Below are 17,635 nucleotides of genomic sequence, written 5' to 3'. Positions count from 1 at the left end.
TTTCTTAAAACGCTTTGGAGACTTTAAAAATCAGCATGTTACCTTAAGTTAATTTTGCAAATGTCTCTTTTAGTTCACAGCACGCACATCAGAAGGCAGTGCGAGCACTAAAGCACCACTGCAAGAAGATTCCTTACAAACAGTTCCTGAGGTGCCTCCGGTTCTCACAAATACTGAGTGCCCTCCAGCAGCTGTGCAGGTGAATGAAGCTTCCTCTGCAGTCTCTGACAGCTTGGACCAGCATCCAACAGAAAAAGCTACGACTGAAACTGAAATGGATCCCTCAGATATTTCAAATGTGAGTGCTGCCAGATTGGTAAGAAATACTACAAGATTTTGGAGTAAATAAGACATGTGTGCCTCACTGTTTTCATTCTGTGTTGCAGTGTTGAGTGTTATCTTGCTGTGTAAACTATGAAAGTCTATAGAAGACTTCTTTTAGGAACAAATCCAGAACAAAATCAGTGTTGAACAGATACACCAGGAAAAGATGGCAATTTTACTGAAATTCAAAGTTGAAACTAGAAGTATCTGAAAGTGTTATTTGGAGTAAAAGCAATACTCTGATCGCTTTTTTTTTTTTCTTTTTAACATAAATGATTATTATCATTTTATTTCCTTCTATTACTATTCATTTAAATTAAGATTCTTATTAAATTCTTACTCCAGTTTTGTTAAATATGCAAACTGGAAACTCACAGAATATGATAATTCTCGTACAACTCGAAATGTTGACAGATGCCATTCTCAGATAACAAAGGTCAAGTCCATGTTCTCCTTTAACGTGGCTTCCTATAAAGAATATCCTTTTTTGTCTATTGAATTCTGCAGGTTTCAAGGTGTCTGTTAGTTTTCTCACAGTAGAGAATTGCAGTAGTGCAACATAAAATCCAGTTTGTTTTTTTTCCTCCCCACAAGTTAGATTAATATTCCAATTTATAGAAACTTTCCTGCATACCACCTTCCCTTTAGCACCGCCATCAAACTGGACTGGGAAATTTCCAAGTCATGAATATGGCTGCTTTTAGAAGCAGTTCATTTATAGCATCTCTGTGCTACAGTGCTGTGCAACGCAATGCTGTGACATTGTTTCACATTCTCAATTTTTAACAGTTCAGAAGGCTGACAGTGGGATCTGTGTCTCCTGGGAGCATTTCCCTGCTCCTGATTAGACTGCATTGAGCTCAGATTTGTGTGTTTTGGCACAGGGCTTGCTTGCTGGAGTGGAAATGAACCAGTTAATACTGGTCATTTGAGAAGACAACAACAATCAGCATGTTCAGGCTTATGTTCTTGCCCAGCTATCTTGCCATTCTTGTTGAAAAATAGGCATAGCCAGAGATTAAGTAGCACTAACCACAGTCAAGTTTCCAGATACGGTTCATCTGCAGATCCTTTGTCATATTCTAAATACTGCTTTGGAGCATGATTCCTTTTCTGAAGATAGGCCATGTTACTAATGTTTCAGACAATGCATTGCTTAGTTCCTAAGGTCAGGTATTGAAAAGACAGTTGTTAGACAGTCACTATCTTAGTTGTTTTAATGACAACGTTTGTATAAATGTATAGAATGTATAAAAAGGGATTATGTGAATGAGAATTTTGAAGTGACTTACATGGTCCTTGAACTAGCTGATAATTGAGCAGCTTCAGATTTTTGTTTGTATTTCATTCGCGTGCTGCATTCAGAGAACATAGGAAGGATGTACAAGCAATTAGAAGTTGAACAGAATACAATTTTGTTTGTAATACAGTTCATATTAACTACATGGAAACTACTTCTTTGTGTCCAGATCTGACTCTTGGTTTAATATTTCCTATGCAGTCTATGGCAGAAGTCCTTGCAAAGAAGGAAGAGTTGGCAGATCGCCTGGAGAAGGCAAACGAAGAAGCTATTGCTAGTGCTATTGCAGAAGAGGAGCAATTAACTAGAGAGATAGAAGCAGAGGAAAACAATGACATTAATATAGAAACCGACAATGATAGCGATTTCTCTGTGAGTGTTGGATTTATCTTAAAATAGCTAACTTTAAACCTGTATTAATGCTTTGCTGACATCCAGAATGTCAGTGTTCCTTTTTACATTAATGCAACCTTTACGTGCAAATGAGGTAAATAATGTCATGGAGTAATGATAGTGTGCTACCTTAAGGAGTATTCAGGCTTAGTAAATTCAACAGTGCTGTGCTGCTGAGGCTGATGTTGCAGTCATTGTTTCCTTCTGCTTGTTTCTGTGTGAGAAACTGGGGAAAGTGGGCTCTTTTATTTTTTGCTGCTACTAGACAGGAGCTGCTACAGCTGGGGCAGTAGTTTCCATTGCCTACTCAAAATCAGCAGAAACAGCATCAATTTTAGAGATGGCTAGTTGAATTTGGAAACGTTATTGGAAATCACTGCGCTAGCACTATTTAATGCATGTGTCTGTTTCCATGTTAAATTCTGTTTTTACTGTGGATCCCATTAATTTTCAGGCATGTATGGGCAATGGAAGCATATCTTTTTGTGGAATATCTATGGACTGGAATGATGTCTTGGCAGATTATGAAGGTAAAATTTTTGTATGTTACTGTGCTGAACTTGCAATGGCAGCAGAAGTTAGAAAAATGCCCATTTTATGTATGCCTGCATAAGAATTTGAGAGATCCTCCTAACATCTGACTATTATTCCAGGTTTTGTTAAATTTGATGTTGCTTTCTTAGGGAAGATGGACTTCTGTGTTCAGACTATCTGTGCCTCTACCACTACGTCTTTATTAGGATTTTAATATTTGTTTTCCAGTTTTATCTTAACATTTAATTAGAAGTCCAATTAAATAATTAGGCACTGAAAGTGCACGGGGAATAGAGATGCCTCAATCAAAGTTGGCACCTTAATTAGGTTGTAGAGGACCCATTTGAGGGAGAACTTCAAGAGGAACTAAGCCTCACTAGTAGCACTTCTCCTAGAACAGTGTTTCAGTGACAAAAGTCTGTTTTCTCAATGTACAGCCCGTGAATCGTGGCGCCAGAGTAATTCTTGGGGAGACAGAGTGGAAGAAGAGCCTGCACGCCCGCCTGGCCACGGAATACACATGCATGAGAAACTGTCATCGCCCTCACGCAAAAGGTGTTAGAGTTGTTCCATGTCTTGATTGGGCAGTGGAAACGAGCAACCGAGCTCGTGCCTCTATGAAACTGCTCATAAACTTACTTTCTCTAAGTCTGTGGGTGGAAAGTTTTAAAGAAACGAGCATATTATTTTCATGTTGAGCGAGGTTCGTGCTACATTGACCGTTAAGTAAATATTTGAAGACTGGAAGAACAATATTTACATTTAAGGGAAATAATTGCAGTGGCCTGTTTGTGTTTTCTTACTGAAAATGTCATAGAAATGTTTGCAGTGCTGTCACGTGATGATGTTTCGCTGACTTTTGCTCTGCTTTTTTTTTTATTGAAAGAACAATAGCAGAATCCAAGAAGAAACACGAAGAAAAACAAATGAAAGCTCAACAGCTGAGAGAAAAGTTACGTGAAGAAAAGGCACTGAAGCTTCAGAAATTAATGGAGAGGGTAAGCTTCCTATAGTACAAAGTAGCCGGTTTGCTGCTTTCCAGAAAACCTTTCTTCTCTCCCTCCATGTTGTCTCAGAATGCCAGAGGTTAAAGCATGCAGTAAAACAGAATTTTCCTGAGTGTCAACTCACATGGTTTTCAGGGGTGACTCGTGCATCACAAAAAGAGCTTGAATTTCTGATCTAAGATCAGGATATTGCTAATACCAAAACAAGAAGACTTCTTTGACAGCTAATTCTCCTGTTGTGATGTGAGCTGTATATATGTCTTGGAAGATATGAATGATTTGCCAAAGGTTGCAGTCTAAAATATTAGAAATAGTAAAGAAATGTGTTCCATGTAGAATAATGAAAGGTGTATACTGTATATTTTTTTTCTTCACTTATCCACCCAGTCATGTGGATGGATGGATTAGGACTTAGTGGCAGCCTTCTAATGCTTAGCAGGTGATTATTAATGGACTGAAGCTAGGCTCTTCACAGTGTTTTATGACAGTAGGCTGAGAGATGATGGACGTAATTATTTTATTTTTAAGTAAGAGGTTCCAGCCAGGCAGAGAAAGTTCCTCATTGTGAGGACAACTAAATACTGGAGCAGACTACTTAGAGGTTGTAGCTGCTTTGTATTTGGAGGTTTTCAAGAACCAAGTGGATAACACCCTCGCTGGTCCTCAGCAACCAACCAACATGATGATCTCATAGCTGAGCTTGCTTAGAGCAAGGCATTGGACTAGGTGACTTGGTTATCTTGTGATCCTAACTTATGATTATTTACCTACTTTACTTCTGTAGGATGAGAATTTATTGAAATGGATTTTGCAAAGGATAGTGGAACAGTTAGCAGATCAGTGTACTTTGAGTTAAACGTGGTGCAGGATTTGTGCAAGCAAGGCTCCAAAATATTTTATTTCTGTAATTAAAGCTTCAGAACCAAGAAAATTCAGGGGAAAATTTTGGTCGTACTTTCAGCTGCTGTGTTAGTAATGAATTCTCTGATTCTGTACAGGAGAAAGATGTACGGAAATGGAAAGAAGAATTATTAGATCAAAGGCGCAGGATGATGGAGGAAAAATTGCTCCATGCAGAGTTCAAACGTGAAGTGCAGCTACAAGCAATTGTGAAAAAAGCACAAGAGGAGGAAGCTAAGGTAAGCTGTTTCACTTTAAAGGGCAAATATTCAACTGCCGTGTTTGTGTATGTTCTGTACCACAGAGCGTTCTGGAATGTGTTGTGAAGGATAATGTAAGTAGTGCAGGAATGGACACGTATCACCTGTGAAGCAGATAAATGCCAATCTCTAAAACTGCATTTTTTTCCCCTCTAAAATGAATTTTAAATGAGTCTGTTATTAGACATTATGGTGGGCTGAGCTAGAAGAAAAGATGGATTCAAGTAAGAACTCTCATTCTTTGCAGACAGTGTAGCGGCATTTTGGGGGACAGAGCTCCTGGAAGGGAAGGAGATCTCATAAATTCTCTGTACTGCAGCAGAATGCAAAGAAGGGAGAGAACATTGCACTTCATTAAACAGCCATGCTGGATTCAGTGTCCTTATACAATGTGTTCTTCTATACATGTGTTTCTGTTGCTGTGGCTTGTACTACTTACATTGTTAAAAAGCTGGGCATAAACCTGTTGATAACACAGCAATTACTGAAACCAAGCATTTAGCTAGTGCACTTCAGGCTTCAATACCTAGATTCAGAAAATGAGCACTGGCTGCTGTTTGTTGGTTGACTTAATTCATATTCTTTAATAAATATATCTTTCCCAAGATACGTACAGCTCCTTAAGGCCAAATTATTTAATGAGCATTTGTCCCAGCTGTGATTGATACTGAGCTGTTCATTATTATGATAAGCACAACAAAAGCTCGTTAAGCTTTTTCACTAATTTGCTCTTTCTTCTCTTAGATTAAAACAGTTTCTAGATCACATAATTCAGTCTAACATAGCTTATTATTTCATTTACATTAGTGTGACTTCAATTCTATTAATTAAATCATAATTAGCATAATTTCTCAGCTAAGCAGATGTTTTAGGTATTTATGTATACGTTTAAATGTATAAGATCTTCTGCCTTTGAGATTCTTCTGTTCTGGAATTGAAGGTTAGCTGGGCCAGAAGGCTTTAGAGAAACTGTAGTTGATGAGTAAAGCTGAAAGAATGTGGTAGCTGTTGCAACCCATTTGCTTATCTGAATTCCTAGTGATTGCTTGCTTATTGTGCTATGAAATCTATTGTGTAAATAAGTTTACTAATTAGTAAACAAGACAAGTACCAACTTCTGTGTGATGGCTGTGTTACTGTTTGTCCATTTTCCTCACCACTGATTTATTTTGTGGATTCAAACAGAGCATAAACTTTGGGTATAGAAGAATAATTTCTATTTCAGCCGTAGGTTTTTAGTAGTGCTGATAAATATTCATGATTTTCTTCAGTAATGTTGGAAACAGACCAATTTCGTCAAGCATTGATTTCCAGCAGATTCTGTAGAAGTGTCTCACCAAATTAATTATCAAATGGATAATAAATGGATGGAATTCACTAAAAAGAAAGCTTCAGCTTCACTGATCTTTTCTCACACTTGATGATCTTTGCAGGTAAATGAAATTGCTTTTATAAACACCTTGGAAGCTCAGAACAAACGCCATGATGTGCTGAATAAATTAAAAGAATATGAACAGCGCTTAAATGAATTGCAAGAAGAGCGTCAACGAAGGCAAGAGGAAAAGCAAGCGCGTGATGAAGCTGTTCAGGTACAAGATATCTGTAATTGCAGGGTGGCAATGAAATATATGTTTTTGACTGTGCAGTTTTTTGTTGCTTTCTGTCTTAAATTTTTAGTTCAAGTGAGTGTAGTCTAATGTGTTTCCCCTGCCATGTTTCAGCACCAAGAGAGGAATCTAAGTATGGCTGAGGTTATAGAGAGTCACGGAATAGTTTGTATTGGAAGGGACCTTCAAGATGATGTGATGTGATACTGACCTCAATTGGTCAGATGCTTTTTTTGAGACAGAAGGTGCCCCAGAATTGCTAGGTAACATTTTTTTAAGAGAATCTATTACTAAAAGTTCCTGGATTTCTAAAGATTCCATTATTGGAGAAATGTACCTTTCCAGATCATTTATGAAAAGGCCTGACCCTAGTGACATGGGTTTTTGTAGTTAATTACACTCGTTATTCTAGAATTGAGCTTTCTTGGAGTCACATTATGGGATTGGCCCCTCACTGCAAAAAAGACATTGAGGCCCTGGAGCGTGTCAGAGAAGGGCAACAAAACTGGTGAGGGGTCTGGAGCACAAACCTTATGAGGAGTGGCTGAGGGAGCTGGGATTGTTCAGTCTGGAGGAGGCTCAGGGGAGACCTCATGGCACTCTGCAGCTTCCTGAAGGGAGGTTGTGGTGAGGAGGGGTTTGGCTTCTTCTCCCAGGCAACAAGCAGGACCCAAGGAAATGGCCAGATGTTGTACCAGATTTAAATATCAGTATTTTGTGGGAGTATATTTTGGTTCTGTAGCATGTTTATCCTTTTAGAGATTCAACATGCTTTATTCTCATTGATCATTTTGTTGAACTTATGGTTGTTCATCCTCCTCAGGATGAGCAAAATTGTGGCTGAGTTCACACAGTTGTGCGTTCAATTTTCTGTTCAGTCTCTTGAATATACGCATCAGTCCTTCATCTAACAGAAGTGCGTGAGGGAGTAACATTATGAAAGCAAGGAAGAATTCTATGAAGGAATTTTTTTTTTTTTTCCTAAAAGAGGAGTCAGAATTTATTTTTCTTCAACTAGGAGCGCAAAAGAGCTCTGGAAGCAGAACGCCAAGCTCGGGTTGAAGAGTTGCTGTTGAAAAGGAAAGAACAAGAAGCACGGATTGAACAGCAGAGGCAAGAGAAAGAGAAAGCACGGGAAGATGCAGCACGGGAAAGGGCCAGGTAACTTTGCCACATTTTTCTTGTTTCCTCTACTTCATCATTATCCTTTCAGGCAGACTGCATCTTCTGTGTATTAATAAGTGTCTTCTGGCTTAGTATTTTTAAAGTAGCATTAATAAATGTTCTTGATGAATGGTTTGAAAGAACAAAATTCACAAGTTCTGTAATAGATTTTTGTATTCCTTAGGTACACGCATGCTGCAACGTGCAATGCTGTATTTTATTATATATTGTTAGCATTACTTCATCTTACTTTTATTGCTAACAAGACCTTTTAATAATTTGCCTTTTTTATATTTTAGCTTAGTTTTCAAAGGAAGCAAGATTAATATCTCTGCGTTCGCTATTTCCTTTGCTCTCCAGTAACTTTTGGACTTACTGGCATCAATTTGACTTCACCTTTTTTGTAGACACCAGAGACTTCATTTGTGAAGCACAAAGCCGGGAAACCAGGCTTAATTAATTCCACTGCCTGTGAAGTACTTGTTTTATGTTTTTGCCCATGAACAGAAGTTCATAAAGGGGTTTTCAGGTGGGCTTTTCTCTCTCTTTCATTTGCGACAAAGTGTAGAGCAAAGAGAATAAAGTATTGAAAGTACACCCTTGGGTGTAGGGTGTGACACTGTGGTGTGTGAGGAAGGTTTGCTTACAAGTCTGATTCAGAAAAAGCTTCTTTCTTTTTGTTGTTTTATTTGCCTAGTTCTGTTTGGATTCACTTCCTTATATTCACTTTTTCCCTATGGTTCCATTACCACAAGCGTTCCATAAAATCTAAACAGAAGTATTCTTTTGGCATGAAGCATTCAATGGTGGTGGCTTAAACATTCTGATTGTGTGAGCTTGTTTTATAGGAAGTCAACCTGAATTATTTTTCTTCTCCAAATAAAATATTCTGAAATGGAAGAAAGTGATCAATGCACATTCAAAAATCACGGGCAATTCTAGCTTGACATCATGGAGAGTTCATTTTCAGTGGGATGTTCAGATATAACAGTGGGTTGGATCCGTGGCCTTGCTCAGGACTTCATGGACTTCTCCTGAATGTTTTGACTTGCAGTCACAGTGAGAGCAAGAGGGAAGGCCTCAGTCAGCATCTGACTCTCTTGAGGTAGATGAGGGCTGGCAGAGAGGATTGTGCTATTTTGAGATGACAATGTGTGCACGTGTGAAACTTCCACATCTTTCTGATATTGTATGCCCTCTTCTACCACAGCCATCTGTCTGTGTGGCTGTTGAGGTAATATTGTAATATGTTGAGGAATACCTGTGAGCTTATCTGGAAAAAACAAAGTGGTTTTCTTGAAAGCTGGAAAATTGAGGAACAGAACTTCAATATTTTACACAGATAAAAGGCTGTGATGTGGTTGTAGTTTATTTAACGTGGTGAACAGGAGGCAGTTGATCAGGGATTATTCTTATCATCACAGCAGGCAGTTCTTACAAGGCCCAAGACATTTTTACGTCTCTTTCCAGAGGGTGGATGACTTCTGGGATTTGAAATAGGTGTTAAATAACTTGGGGAAAAAGGTATTTAAAACATTCTCTGCCTTCTGTGGTACTCTACAATCCTGTATTCTTCTTATTTAATCAGTTTTAGAATTGCTTCTTGCCTTTATTGCCCCGTATTTCTTTCATTATGATGAGAAGACTTGCGGCTTCCATTTGCCCTCTGTTAGCACTATTTCAGCAAATTTCCTCTTATTTGATTCTGTAACGCTCAGTTTTCAGTTGCTTTGTATTTGATACTGTGGTAAGTGCTTGCAGTTCTTTGACAGGTGCTGGTTAAATGAAATAGATGGGGTTTCCCCTCCTTTTCTCTCTTCTTTATTCTTCCGTTTCTGAGTGAGTAGGAAAGACTGTGTACATGGTGCCTTGCAACCTGGCATTCTGTTACCTCTGGCCTCAATCTTGTCTCTTTATTAAGAGTTCTGAGGTTTCCCTAACACAGCAGAGCAGGATGCAAAGTGTTGTGGTTGAAAAGCTGAGTGAGAGATGAGTTTGACAGCAAACTCTCTGCACTGCCCCTTCTGTCTTTGCCTTCAGCTTGATCAGGTTCTGCTAGGATTTGACTCAGCCCAAAGGCAGGATGCTTCCTTCAGTTAGTCATTTTTGGAATACCTTCTTAAAGCTTCTTCAGTGTAGGCTTTATGTGTATGTGCTTCTGGTGGTGGTTAAAGCACGTGTATGAAAGGGTTAGTGTGTTCAGAACTGACTTTAAAACCCCTCTGCCCTTGTGATATGTTAATGTTCCAGTAAAGTTTTAGATGTAATTTCTGTGGATTTTATATTCCAGAGAATTATAATCCTTTATATGGAAAATTTTGTTCTTATCAATAGAAATCATAAAACAACTGTAAAATGTAACCTAATAATGTAAAAAGTATGCATTTCAGGAGGGCCTAAAGAGGGATAACATTGATGCTTTGTAAATGGGAACTTGAGAGTTTTGTTTTAAACACTGTTAATCCACATATGCAGCGATATTGATTTGTCCTAGCCTGTGGGATTAAACAAGTATTTTAAAATGTAGACTGAAAGATGTAACTACAGATTTGGATTGTGTTATGATAGTTAGGATTTGTTTCAGCTCATGGTGCAAGTCAGAAGTTTTTCTTTTTTAAAGCAAAATCAAAGACTAGCTCAGTCTTTCTGTGAATTCTCTGGGAAACAGCACATGAAGTTTATAATGCTTCTAATCCATCGTGTCTTTCTCACTTTCCTGCCTCTGTCCATGGCATTTGAAAGAGTTTGCTTATTTCTGAATGACCAAATATTCTTAATGTTTATTGTTAATCTTGTTTCCTGTCCTGTTGTCTCTCCTGTCTGCTTTTATACTTGCTGTGACTTTTCAAAAAGTGATATTATCTGAGCCTTCTATTTTATTTCTACTGTGGTTACTTTGCTTTTATTGCTTTCTTCAGTAGGCTGCTGCTCAGGGGATTCCCTTTGCATCTTCTGTTAATCTTGGGTTTTATTTATGACTTTAAATGAAATCTCATTTTCCTGTACATATATCAGATCTCCACCAGCAATAGATGTGGTACTGTTGGGATCTTTCATAGTAGCTGCCAGTGGCAAAGACTGAGAAGGAGCATTAACTGATCTTTAAGGCATGATTCCATTATTGGGAGAGGGTTGTAGACACAGTAAACAAGAATAGTTCCTGCCTCTTCAGTTTTGTGCAGAAAGCAATATTAAAGTAAATGCTTAATTGTTTTGCTGTCCTTTGGCAACTTGAAAATTGAGAATTGTGACTTTTTAGAGCATCGGTTTATCACTTGTCACTTGTAACTGGTATCGTTTGTTGGTGGTCAGAGTTTTATCTGTGTCTTTAAATATTCACTATGAAATGTAATTCCCTTATTGCTTCATGGTTTTACTTTGGTTTGCCGTTGTACTCCTTCCCTGTGGTTCAGTGAAAATGGTCGCTGACTGCAGAATGTTAATGGAGGCAAAGCATGGCATTGTCATTATTTTTCAGCCTCAGTATGATACTAAAAGTTTCCCTCTGCATTTATCATCTTCTTGTTAGAGATCGAGAAGAGAGATTGGCAGCTCTAACTGCAGCTCAACAAGAAGCTATGGAAGAACTGCAGAAAAAGATTCAGCTGAAGGTAAAAATAAAAACTAAAGAAAATACTTTAGTTGAAAAAATACATTAGCAATACAGGAATTCTCTAGAATAAGTTCTGTATCTGTTTTATTTAGTGAAGATATTACAGTATGTTAAAATGTGTCCTAAGCTACTTTTTTTTTCACCTCAGTCTCTGATTTTAAGTAATACTTACACGTTTGTTCTATTTCCATGCAAGTTAAGTGTGAAACCCTTGAAAGAATCCAGTGAGCTGTACCTGCATAGCAGATGCTAAAGTTTCTGGTGTGTGGTGACTTCTGATGCCTTACAGGAAAAAAAAAAGTTTCAGTTTATTCAGTTTAACATACATTCATCCTAGCTGTGCAAACTTCAGTAATTCTCAGTATTTCTATACCATTTACTTCATATCCTTTTTTTTTCCCTTTGCTTTTGTTACCTTGCATTCAGCATGATGAAAGTATTAGAAGGCACATGGAACAAATTGAACAACGAAAAGAGAAAGCAGCTGAATTGAGTAGTGGAAGACATGCTAATACTGATTATGCACCGAAACTCACACCGTATGAGCGCAAAAAGCAGTGCTCGTTATGCAATGTGATGGTAAGTCAGAGGCTGCTGTCAGAGTTGCAAGGCCAGCCTGAGTCTGGCAGCTACGAATGGAGTTTCATTCCCAGATAAGAGCACTGTGTGTGCGCTGTGTCCTGGTGCGTTTGTGAAGTGCGCCTTAGTTCAGCTTTTTCTGTCTATGAACAGGGTGGTTTACAGATTTGGAGTACCTGTAGAATCAGAGGTGTGATGGTGTGGACTGTACTCAGTTGGTAGCTCTGTCTTTTATTAAAAAAAACTGAGGGATCATCAAATGAAGCTAGATAAAAATATCTAGATGTGAAGTAAAGAATGAGGTTCTTTACGTAGCTGTTTGCTGAGTTGTGAAATCCTTCATATAATATCCTGCAGATACTTGATTTTAATATGTATTCAAGGGATGACTGGACAACTTTCATTGGACTGAAATTCCCTGAAGGTTACTGCCTACAGAGAAAACACAGTGAGCCCAGGAAGTTCTCAAACTGAGTTTAGTTGGAGGCTTTTAGTGTTGAGGGAACAATCAATATTGTTTTACTTTCCATTGAACATCTATTTTCTCGTCATATCAGAAGCCAGGTTTTGGCTTGGCAGATCTTCACTCTCAACAGGTTATCTCTTCTTGTGTGTACCATTCTATGTGCCAGAGGAGTGCTAGAGAAGAGGGAGCCATACAATCACTGAGTAGGAAACAGGGAGGTCAGTTCTTGTTAATTGCTTTCATTGACTTGAATCACTGTGCAAAGCCTTCTGTCCCACATTATATTAAAATGTGGAGGTTGGCAGCTTTGTCTGTGGCAGTGGGGTTGGAGCCTTGGCAATCCTTGAGGTCCCTTCCAGCCCAAGCCATTCTGTGATTCTCTCATTTTATGATTATTCTTCATTCATTAATTTAAGAGTGCATAGGACCACTTCAGGTAGTACTGGAACAGAAACCCTTGGTTCAGCAGGCTGGACTCCTACATGTTCATTCATGTCTTTCAGAATGTAAGTTTTATTAATTGGTGAAATTAGAGTAAAGTGAGAATGAGATGAGAAGCCAGCATATTTTAACATATTCCTCTGCTGGCTAGCAAATCATTGTGTAATTTGCTCTAAAGATCTGCACGAAAGATGTTCATGCAAACCTAGGTTGAGGGATTAAGTTCTGTGCTTGAGATATGAAAGTGAAAAACCACTGCATATATATTCTTTGAAATCTGCTCTGTGTGCCACGCAATCAGCATTCAAGAGGCAGCATTTGTGTCACCAAAGCTATCCTTGTGGTCACATAGGCAGCTGCACCAGCCTTTGAGTAGGGATGAGTTAGCATGAAGAACGCTGGGTGGTTTGGGGTTTTGATCAGTAACACAGCTGTGGAAATAGTCTGCTGAAACAATATCCTAAAATATTCTTTAAAAAATGGGGGGGAGGAAAAAAGCCACCTTTTTTTTTTTTTTTCCCCATGATCAATATCCCTTCACTTTGTGTTGATGACAGAGTATTGCTCTCTTGTCAGGTAAGTGTTTTCAGGTAATCTTCAGTTGCAGTTAACAGTACATTCCTCTGTAGTTACCCTTGTGATGTTAAACATGTCTGTGAAATTGTATGTGACAGAAGCACAAATGCTCTTTTGAGTAAAAGTAAACACAATGGTAATGATGTTAGTGCTGTTTACAGTAACTGATGTTACTTTATTAGGTGACAGATTCTGAACTTCTGAGAAACTGGCATATGTTATATTAAAAATAGTGTTATTTCTATGTTAACTATTGATTATCAAGGGTAAAAAGTAACTGATAACTCACTGTCATTGCAGATTTCATCAGAAGTGTACCTTTTTAGCCACATTAAAGGGAAAAAACACCAACAAGCTGTGAGAGAGAACAGCAGCATACAAGGACGAGAGCTTTCAGATGAAGAAGTGGTATGTTGTTTGTTTTATTTCAATAACCTTTTCTATTTTGATTTCCTTTTCTTATCCTGAGAAAGTCTTGAAGATTCCTGGAAGTGAAAGGAACCAAAGATATTTGTATTAGCATGGGAATATCAGTGCCTTTTTGAGTACAGAAATCTTGTGGAAAGAATGAAAGAAGCCAGGGCTTCAGATACACAAGGCAATTTGAGGTTGTGTATAAAAATGTGACTAATTGCTCTCCTGCTCATCCAGAGGTGTTCTTCCTATCATCATATTTGTGTTCCATGAGTTTTAATTTTCTCTCCTTTTTATACTTTCCAATTAATAAGCATTCTTCACTGCTTTTATTAAAGGCTACTTCTGCATATCTGTAAAATAGCTTCCCCACAGGGATGATCCTTCAATATATTTAGAATGGACAAATAAAATTCCCCTTTTAAACTCTAATGTTATTTTTAATTATCTCACTTTAGCAGCTTTGGCAATCCCTTAGTTATTCCTTTATCTCTTGCTTCTTCCAAGTAGCTTTTGATGAAGAGCTGAAGAGTCTTGCAGCATCTTTTTGCAGCAGCTTTCCATCCAAAGCTATTCAGATGTTAGTGCTCAGTAATCCTGATGTTTCTTTCCTTCGTGGTTCTTGTTACTGTGGTTATTGGTTGAACTATTCTTTTTACAGCTCATCATTGCCACAGATACTGTCTGTCCCTTTGTAAAAAGCTCTGGTGAGTTAAGTCATTGAGGTACTCCAGTCCCCAGAAGCGTCTGTCACTGGAAGATGCAACGTTTCTGCTGAGTTGCCCTTTCCAAACTGCAACAAAAATATGCTGTTTCTTGTCTCTTTCTTTTCTGCTCTCTTTAGTGGCCAGTGGGAGTTGTTTAGAATTTGATTTTAAATAGCGGGTTGCTGTAGCTCCATAGAAGGGAGAAGCCTTCATACTGCATCCGGATACTTAGAAATACATGTGAGCTGTGAGACTTCCTGGAATTCCATCACATCGCTACATGCACCAAAGAGTGGGCAGTCTGTAGCACTGAGTTTCCATTCATCTTTTTAGCCTTTATTTGCTTCTAGCTAGCCGCAGCTGATTGGTTCTTGCTGTGCCACTGCCTCAGAGCAATATGGAGGAAAGAAGTGAACTAGATGTTGTTTGGTCTGAGAGTAGTTACACACTGTGCACGACATTTGGTTGGTGGCTTAACACCTGTGTCCTCCAGAAAGGGGGATTGCAGTGTAAGCTGTTTTTGTGCCCCAGCTGGAGAAAAAGAAATTCCACTAGAGGGCACAGATATCTTGGTTTTATTGTGTCCAGCATCACGTGCTTAAATCCCCTGCTATTCATCAAAACATTGGATTGGAGTGTGAGCTTAAGATCAGGGTTAAATACATGGGATTTCTTGAGTTAGTCCAGAAGGAAGAGGGAGTATGTACTGTAACTGAACAACACAGTGGTTACAAAAGCAGATTTAAGTATTCTTAATTGAGGTGATGTGTAATATTTGATGTACTGGCAATTTAACAATATGTCATGCTACAGTATTTTTATCTGTATTTTAAATAGCCCAAGTATAAAATTCTAAGCTGTGCTATTGTAATCTGAAGTCTCCTTGGCCTGAGGCCCCACTCCGGTTTTGTCTTTTTAGAGAGCAGCAGTGGATACATGTACTAGGTGCCTGGTTACAGTGAACAGAAATACCACTTATGTATGAAAGCAGTCTACTTTGTGTACCTTTCTATTCAGTGTGGGCAGTTAATGCCAAACATTGCCTTACCCCATAAGAAATGCGTTCAGTAACTTCAGGTAAGTTCAGGAGTACCTGAGAGCAGACGTGCAGAATGTCGTGTAGAAGTGGAGCTGTAGACCAGAGAAGCACTGCAGTATCTTCAGTTATTCATCACTGTTTTCAATTTTTTAATCAGCGAAGATATCTGCAGTGAGAACACACTTGTACTACTTAAAGTTATTACTTGTCATCTGTGATGCCTTTAGATTATATACATCTCATCTGCGACCCTTCTTCTTTGACATAAAAGATTTTATTTATATCACCTCTGACCTAATAAAATTTCACCTTTAACCTTATGCACTTGACACCTCAGATAAGTTGCTCTTGATCTTTGACTCATTTTGTTTTAAGCTTGTTAAGTGTAATAGGTAGCTGTCTAGAAAGAAATCTTTTTTCTTTTTTTTAAATTGCAATCTAGCCATAGAATTTCTTTGTTATTAATTGAGAAATCACAGAAGAAATTTAAATGTATCAGCATTACAGAAGGTAAGACTTAAGGAGATCCTTCAGACTTTGTGTGTTGTATAATATGCTTTCATACAGTGAGGATTTTTATTTAGTTGATTTGACTGTAAGCAAAAAGCTAGAAGCTGCATCACATAAGCACTGACATGATTTCTGTGTGCTGGGTGCTCGTTGAATATAAAAAGAAATAATTACTCTAGATTTTGCTCTAATATCTGTAGGTTCTATAACATCTTCAGAGAAAATTTTTTCTTTCCGTTGTTCTGGAATTAAACATATATTGTGCAGTTGCTGACAGGTAGTATTGGACTTCTAATGAAGAAGATGAATTCACTTGTAAAGGTGATTATGTGGTGAAACTTGAAAAGGAAAGTTTTGTTATGAATAAAGGTACTAAAAACATGAAGTTATTTCTGAGATAGCATGACAGCTTTGTTTCATCTCCAACTTTTGGATTTTCCTTTTAGGAGGATTCGTCATCATCAGTTTGAAACTGAAAAGAGTGTAGATTCCTCTTAGAGTAAATTCTATTGCTTTTGAAAACCTGGTTATCATATGAAAGCAAATTAAGCTCTGTTCACTTTTTTTTTTTGCTTCTTTTTAACTCCTCTTTTGTTCAGTCTCATATGAATATGGTTATTAGCATAGATGGCAAAGCTCTTCCAACAGGGTGGGTTTTGTCTTTCCTTTGCCACGTTTCAGAAATGTGCAATGCTATCTTTGTCCCATGCCATTTCACTGGGATCTTCAGTGCATTACAGTGTCCTGTGTTCCCTCTCTATGGAGATTGTGCCTGCTGATGAAGTGCAGTTTTTCTTCCATCAAGCCTACAGCTTTAACTTCTTTCCATGTTGCTATTTTCTGTGCTATTGATTTCCTGTCCCCTGCCTTAACATTCATATTGCTTTCAGTTCAGCAAAGCAGGTAAACGAAGCATGCCATTTGGTTTCAGTGTCACTGGAACTGATCAGTCAGCTTGAAGTTATGACTTCTTTTGCTGAATCAGAGCCGATGTGCTAAAAGGACTTTTCATATAGAGGCCACTGACGTGACCAAAGCAGTGCCCATGGAAATGCCCTAAGGCAGCATACGCTGATCTCTGAGATCTCTACAGGGACTTTCTATGTTTTTCCTCTCACCTGTAGCTCTGGGGATGTTTTGGTTTTGTTCCTCTGCTTTCTATTTTTTTTCTTGTTTGTCTGGTCTTCGTTTGCTTTGAGAATTATACGTTATAATCCCAGCTTCCTTCTTTCAACTTGTCCTGTCTCATACGGCATTTCAAATAGTGTTGAAGAAAGGGATGTGTGGAGTATAAACCATGTAATTCCATGCCATCTATGAATGCTTCTAGTCCATGAAAGGTACTCCTGAAAAAACATATGGAATGAGTACCTTGGCAGGAGAGGGAGTTGGTTAATATATATATAAAGTACGTACTCGTGTGTTCCAAAAAAAGATGGAGGAATATTAACAGCCCTTTGTTTGCAAATGTGAAGAATGTTTTTTTAATCAGGGAAGGAAGCAGGCTGTTCGGTCATAATCTAAATGAAATAACTTCTTAGGGATATAAATGAGAACACAATCTGGTGATGGAGAGAAGCAGTTCCTGTTGTCTGAAGATTGACAGTGTTAAAATGTGAGGATTTATAGAAAGACATGGTTGATTAAGGCCACCCACATTCCCTTTAAGAAAAAATCAGATGGACAACCAGTAGCTCCATCTGTCATGTGGGTTGTCAAGTTGGCTGGGGTTGCAGTGCAAGCATTTCTGGTGCAAGCCTAGATTGTAGAGGGCTCTGATTTACAGTGTGCATAGCTGTGC

The 17,635-nt window shown here is 38.3% G+C and overlaps 1 protein-coding gene across 5 annotated transcripts in view; it reads left to right on the top strand.

Annotated features, from left to right (window-relative positions):
* SCAPER (S-phase cyclin A associated protein in the ER) overlaps positions 1-17,635 on the top strand; it is a 142,888-nt gene that overhangs the window by 34,219 nt on the left and 91,034 nt on the right. For 3 of the 5 annotated variants that reach the window (XM_052671512.1, XM_052671510.1, XM_052671513.1), the window contains 11 exons: positions 74-316; positions 1,826-1,996; positions 2,472-2,547; positions 2,989-3,106; positions 3,438-3,549; positions 4,557-4,697; positions 6,152-6,307; positions 7,344-7,486; positions 11,019-11,100; positions 11,529-11,681; positions 13,465-13,572. In XM_052671512.1, the coding sequence (XP_052527472.1) occupies positions 74-316; positions 1,826-1,996; positions 2,472-2,547; positions 2,989-3,106; positions 3,438-3,549; positions 4,557-4,697; positions 6,152-6,307; positions 7,344-7,486; positions 11,019-11,100; positions 11,529-11,681; positions 13,465-13,572 (1,503 nt within the window). The remainder of the gene's footprint in view (positions 1-73; positions 317-1,825; positions 1,997-2,471; positions 2,548-2,988; positions 3,107-3,437; positions 3,550-4,556; positions 4,698-6,151; positions 6,308-7,343; positions 7,487-11,018; positions 11,101-11,528; positions 11,682-13,464; positions 13,573-17,635) is intronic. The other 2 variants (XM_052671509.1, XM_052671511.1) reach the window with 1 other exon arrangement.

Source organism: Tympanuchus pallidicinctus, unplaced genomic scaffold (assembly GCF_026119805.1).
Source record: "Tympanuchus pallidicinctus isolate F22 unplaced genomic scaffold, pur_lepc_1.0 scaffold12, whole genome shotgun sequence".
NCBI classification, from domain to species: Eukaryota; Metazoa; Chordata; class Aves; order Galliformes; family Phasianidae; genus Tympanuchus; species Tympanuchus pallidicinctus.
This window is presented reverse-complemented; position numbering and strand designations above follow the sequence as displayed.